The 6,426-nt window shown below is 47.2% G+C and overlaps 1 protein-coding gene across 1 annotated transcript in view; it reads right to left on the bottom strand.

Moving 5' to 3' along the window:
• Positions 1-263: 263 nt before the first annotated feature.
• The window catches only part of EMB (embigin), a 45,610-nt gene continuing 39,447 nt past the window's right edge, over positions 264-6,426 (bottom strand). Inside the window, exons 7-9 of the mRNA XM_036278813.1 lie at positions 5,859-5,892; positions 1,078-1,132; positions 264-313 (exon numbers count right to left, since the gene is read on the bottom strand). Coding sequence (XP_036134706.1) covers positions 296-313; positions 1,078-1,132; positions 5,859-5,892 — 107 coding nt within the window. The 3' untranslated portion in view covers positions 264-295. The remainder of the gene's footprint in view (positions 314-1,077; positions 1,133-5,858; positions 5,893-6,426) is intronic.

Here is a 6,426-nt window from a genome sequence, read left to right as displayed (position 1 = left end):
GGTATCTGTTCTGTATGTCCCTGGAGGGCCAGGAGGAAATTCCTTACCCTGGGTTGTAGCTCATAGAACATATTTAATACAGTTTACCTTGACTGTATGTAAAATCATTGCAGAATGAAAATAGCTTTAGATCTGAGATAGCATCTATTATTTACGAAGCTACTGTTGAACATCCCGCTGAAACTTTTTATTCTTTTAAAAATAAACTCAGCTCTTCTTAACAGGAAGCATACACAGAGCAGAAATGCAAACTCTTTGTACATCTCCCCACGACTCTTGGCCTGACGCTTCTCATTCACTGGCCCACAGATTCCTGAGTTAAATAAAACATAGTGAAACTCAATTAGTATGTCTTGGTCGTTCCGTAATAGCTTACCATCACTTTAGCAATCAGACATTGCTGGGGAGGGGTGATCCAAACTACTGCTAAAACCCACAGTTCCTATTCTAACTACTCGGGGAAAATGTCGATGATATATGAACATTTTTATTCTAATCAGTAAAGAAAATAAGTGAATATGAACCAAAAAAATATATATATATATATGGGAATATGTGGGAATAAAATAGGGGAACCCAGAAAAATTGAGACAGGAAACAAGTAAGACTGCATGAGAAGCTGTATAAGAAACTAGCCCTGCCCTGGCCGGTTTGGCTCAGCAGTTGGAGCATCGGCCTGCAGACCAGAGAGAGCTGGGTTCGGTTCCCGCTAGGGGAGGAAGGAAGGAAGGGAGGAAGGAAGGAAGGGAGGAAGGAAGGAAGGAAGGAAGGAAGGAAGGAAGGAAGGAAGGAAGGAAGGGAGGAAGGAACTAGCCCATGGTAACCAAAGAACAAATATATACATAGGCAATGCAACAGATTTACTTTTGGATTGGTTCCCTGGTAGGGGAAAATATTTGTTTATTTTTATATAACTGTGTATTTCCTTCTGTGATATTATAAACAAGCATATCCAAGCACATAGTGATTGACTAGGTCTTTAATGAAACTGGGGGGGGGGGGGCAGCTGGATTAATAGACGGCCTGTGTATATTGGATTTTACCTTTTATTTGGAATACCATTTAGAAGTAACTTACATGTTTTCTGTACCTGGGGGCATTATTTTCTATACCATTGCTATCTTCTGATTTCCTATATTGAAAAGAAAACAGAAAATCACTAGATGTTTACATTGCATAAAATTCAGTCAGCAACCATCAAAATCATCAGGTGAATGTGAAAGATAGACAGAGAGAATTTACTCTTCCTCATAACGTTTCACTCCTAATGTTGATTTCCTTTATGCCATTGATTTTGTTGCTGCAGATGACAATGGCAAATGCCTGTTCGTTTTTTTTTTCATTCAGAGGGAGAAATGCTTCTCCCTAAGTGTGTGTGGGGGTCCTTGGGGACATGGCTATAACACATGTGTTGTTTCGACACCTGCAACAATAGCCAATCGGGAGCGCAGTCACTGTGTGAGATACAGGTGCTGCAGTTTCACGTGTATTACACCGAGCTAGAAGCTAAGCATGGGTTTTGTCTCCCAGTGTCCTTCAGAACGAGAATGACTAAACTAGGTCGCAAGGCTGCATAATGGATGCCCTTCTAGGTTAGGGGCAGCTTTGAGCTCATTAAACTGTTAACACCAGAGAATACATTCCACCACCAAATCAATTATGTCAAAATTTGGGGGTGGGGGGACAGTTAGGTGAGATTGTGTGGATTAAATATCTGAGTGGATTAGATCATGAGGGAGCTCCTCCTTGAACTATTTGAATGTACACTAAAACTAGCCTGTTTTGATCTTACATGTTTGGTTAGTACTGTTTTAAAAAATCATTACAGCCCTGGCTGGTGTGGCTCAGTGGTTAGAGTGTTGGCCCGCAGACCAGAAAGTCCCAGGTTTGGTTCCCACTAAGGGCATGTACCTCGGTTGCAGTTTGTCCCCGGCCTCAGTTGGGTTATGCGGGTGGCAGCCACTCGATGTGTCCCTTTCACGTTGATGTTTCTCTCTCTCTCTTCCCCACTCTCTTCCTCCTGCTCTATTTGAAGATAAATGCAAAAATGTCCTCGGGTAAGGATTTAAAATATAGATAGATAGACAGATAGATATAGATATAGATATAAATGTGTGTATATATATATGTATATATAGATATAGATATATAGATACACACACACACATAAATTATTGTCACCAGCAAAGTATGAATCCCTGGTAACTAACTAAACATGCATATATATAACCATTATATAAAAACATATTGATAGCTAATATTTATTCTCTGTCAAGAAAAATGTATCTCCCAACTCTAACTTCTGAAAGGGCTTTGGTAACGTTTGGTGGGAACCACTTTGAGTGCCCTTGGTACTTGTGTGGAACCTGGAGACCCTGCGCCCCCCGGGAGACGGGGGGACGGACCACCCTGGGGGTCTCTGTGGAGCAGCACAGGACGAAGACAACGATGTGCACGCTCCCGTTTTCCAAAGGGCAAAGAGCGCATGCGTTATACTAGAAATCGGATCAATTTGACATTTTTAAGACATTCCAGAAAAAAAATCGTTTTGCAGTGTTTTTAAATAGGGAGGCTACATACGTGGAAGCTGCATCATTAAGAGTCGAGAGCCGCCCTGGCCAGTTTGGCTCAGCGGTTAGAGCGTTGGCCTGCGGTCCGGAGAGACCCGGGTTCGGTTCCCGCTAAGGGCACGTACTTCGGTTGCAGTTTGTCCCCGGCCCTGGTTGGTCGTGCGGGTGGCAGCCACTCGATGTGTCCCTTCACGTCGATGTTTCTCTCTCTCTCTCCCTTCCTCTCTCTCCCTCCCACTCTATCTGTACAAAAAATGGAAAAATATCCTCGGGTGAGGATAAAAAAAAAAAAAAAAGAGTCGAGAGCCTGCTCCCAGGTGCTCTGCATCATCCTTCAGTGTCTTACACAAGCCAGGACACCTGAGACAGGAGCAGCCTCCGCTGTGACTGCCCGGGCCGGGGGGGTGGGGGTGGGGGACAGGGAGGCTGAGCCGGGAGAGCAGAGGGACCTGCAGGGTGGTGACTGCTTCAAACACCTGAATGACTGCCATGGATTTTACTTCAAGTGTAAGAAACAGACCCCGTGCATGGGAACCAGAAAGATGCAAAGTTCAAATTCATAGAAATAAGATGTCCAAGTTGCCCGGAAAGAGGAACAATGAATTCTCTTCCAGCCATGAGAGTCTGTGACTAAGACGACACTGTTTTATTCCCATCTGGGGTTGTAGGACTCCCGACGTAACTACTGCATGCCCCTAATTTAGGAGCTCGTATCACGCTGATTGATCCTACCTGCCACCTGTGAACGCAGTAAAAGTAACTGTTTGAACACTGTCTACACATGTCGGAATGACCGCTATGCAGCCCTGTCCCCTTGGAGCCCGGCGACAGCGCTCACACGCACAGCGCCTGCCGGCTGACAAACAGACGCTTCACAGGTGGCGTTTTGATGGCAACAGGGGCCCAGCCTCCAGTATCGAGGGCTTCCCTTTCCTGCTTCCATTGGGTCTCGTCTTCCGGGTCCTGTCCTTGCATTTGTTGCTGAGATTTTTTGAAATGTCGTTGACAGCAATATTATGTGAACCTCAGGCACACAGCGTAGTGATCCGACACGTGTAACCGTACACAGTGATCACAACAGGCCCAGGAGCCATCTAGTCCCAAGCGAAGTGATCGCATACTGCTGACTGCGTTCCCTGGGCTGTTTTCCACCCCGTGGCTTATTGATGGACCTAGAGGTATCGTCTTACGTGAAATAAATCAGACAGAGAAAGACAAATACCATAGGATTTCACTTATAGTTGGAATCTAAAACTAATAATAATAAATGAACAAATAAAACAGAAACAGACTGATAGAGACAGAGAAGAACAGATGGTTGCAGGGGGCGGGGGTAGATGAAAGAAATGAAGGGGAATAAGAGGTACTGGCTTCCAGTTAGAAAATAAGTGTTGCTAGATATCAACCCCCGTCTTGGCCCCTCTGTCGCTGGACTCCACGCTCAGCTCTCCGGTTCGGAGGAACTGGCACCTCCCAGCTTCAGCACACAAATCACACCCCTGGAATCTCCCTCCCAGCCCTCCCCGTGGTCACCTCTGCGCCCAGGGGCTGTACCAGGCTCGCACACAGAATGCGGTGGCCGGCAGGACTGGAGCGACGGGGAGAGGGCGAGTGGGTGAGCGTGTGAGAGAGAGGGTGCGCGGGTGTAAGTGTGGGGGGCAGCGGCCAGTGGGGGGCCCGAGGGAGCTGCCCGCAGGAGCGCCCCCGCGCGGTGCTTCTCCCCCTGGGGATCAGAGAGCGCGCGGCAAGGAACTGCAGAGACCCAGTGTCCCAGGCCTCACAGGGACACTACAAGCCCCACCGCCTCTGCCCGGGCAGCGAGCGCCATCACCATGGGCCACAGCAGCTGAGGGGCTCACACTCCCCCGGGGCTGCCGTCAGCACAGCCCCCGACCTACTGGCTTCAGGGCAGCAAAGACCGCTCAGTCCCCCTGAGGGGCTGAGAACCTCGGAACCCCCAGACCACTGGACAGGATCCCAGCCCTCACGCCCCTGGACACCTGCTCCCAGGACCCAGCCTGCCTCACCGGGCCCTGGGACACCAGACCAATACAATGGGGAGGCAGAGAAACAACCCCCAAATGAAAGAAAGAGAGGAATCACCAGAAAAGGAACTAAATGAAATAGAGACAAGTGAATTACCAGATGAAGAGTTCAAAGTAAGGGTTATAAGGCTGCTCAAACACCTTAGTGAGAATTCTAAGCCACTCAGCAAGAATGATAAAGAGCTCAGTGAGAACCACATAGGCCTGAAAAAAGAGGTAGAAGCTATGAACAAAAGACAAGTGGGAATGAAAAATGGCATAGCTGATATAAAAAAAAAAAATACCTCGGGCCCTAGCCAGTTTGGCTCAGCGGTTAGAGCATCAGCCTGCGGACCAAAGAGTCACAGGCTTGATTCTAGTCAAGAGCATGTATCTTGGTTGCAGTTTGGTCCCCAGCCCTGGTTGAGGACAAGCAGGAGGCAGCCAATCGATATGTTTCTCTCGCATCAATGATTCTCTCTCTCTCTCTCTCTCTCTCTCTCTCTCTCTCTCCCTCTCCCTCTCTCCCTCTCTCCCTCTCTCTCTCCCACCCCCTCCTTCCCAGTCTAGTTGATGTAAAAGGAATTTCAGCTGTGCTGGGGCTGCAACCATATCTGTTTAATTTGACATGTATCCTCAGCTAACAGAAGAATGCCCCTCACATTGGAGGTGGTGAATAAAACTTATATTTGAATTTAAAAAAAGCTAGCACACAGTTTGTGTGCTTTCAAAAACAGTGGCTGATAGAATTCTAGGCTTGTCATTTCCCACCTGACAGGGAGTCAGAGCAGTGAGTGACATTTTACAGACATGCAGAGGCCCAGGCACCAGTCCCAGACGCTCGGACCCAGACATCCAGGAAGGTCTGAGGAACTGCATTTCGAAGAAGCACCCTAACTGATAAGAAATATAGCCAGGCGTGAGAGTCGGTGCCTCCCACCGACAGACTTCCCTATGGCTACTGAACACCTTCTGTGCATCCAAACCCGTGCTAGACGTTTCTGCAGAGACGATATCATTTACTGCAACAGCCGTGTGTTGTAAGTCCTACCAGGAAACCCGCTTTTCAGGGAGAAGCCCAGAGAAGTAAGAGCAGAATGCAGGGCGGGGGGTCCAGTGTGTGCAGGCACCGGACACGGATCCGTACACGAGTATCACACACAAGCTACCCTTGCGGTTTTCTTCCCCTAATTGAAAACACATCATTCCATTTCCTATTCATCTGTGTTTCACTCAAGTCGAATGTATCAAAGATACTACTTACAGCTGTTCAATTTGTTCAAATTCTTTCCCATCATCTGTGTAACAAAAGAAGAAGATCAATGTTAAGGCTGGTGTATTATTCTGACGGAGCATCTGTGTTCAATTCAGCTTCCCCCTGACCTAGGAATGCCCTGTGCTGCGTCCCCTCTTTGGAATGAAAGAGACACCTGCGACCTCGGCCCTCTTTGCTCCTGTCCACACCTCACCTGAAATTCCCACCAAGCGGAGTCTAGTGCCGTGAATTTTCAAAATTAGGGTTGACTGCTAGATTAATTACAAAAGTTTTTAAGTGATTAAAAATGTAGTGCAAAATCAGGAAGGAATATAGAATTTCAGGTACATTTTCTTAGGGAGGACCATTGGTTTTTCAACTCATCATCCATCAGGTAACAGCTACAAACATAGGACACTGACAGGACAGGGTTTTTTATGAGAGCTCTAGAATGTTTGATAGAAAAATGTTAAATGGAGTATCTAAGTGGAAAAGTAATTGTCTTTAAAGTTGTTTATATTGCCCGGCTGGTGTGGCTCAGTGGACTGAGCGTCGTCCCATGCACTGAGAGGTCCCG

Source organism: Molossus molossus, unplaced genomic scaffold, assembly GCF_014108415.1.
Source record: "Molossus molossus isolate mMolMol1 unplaced genomic scaffold, mMolMol1.p scaffold_m16_p_3, whole genome shotgun sequence".
In the NCBI taxonomy this organism is placed as follows: Eukaryota; Metazoa; Chordata; class Mammalia; order Chiroptera; family Molossidae; genus Molossus; species Molossus molossus.
Note: the sequence above shows the minus strand (reverse complement) of the source record. Positions and strands in the feature narration are given on the sequence as shown.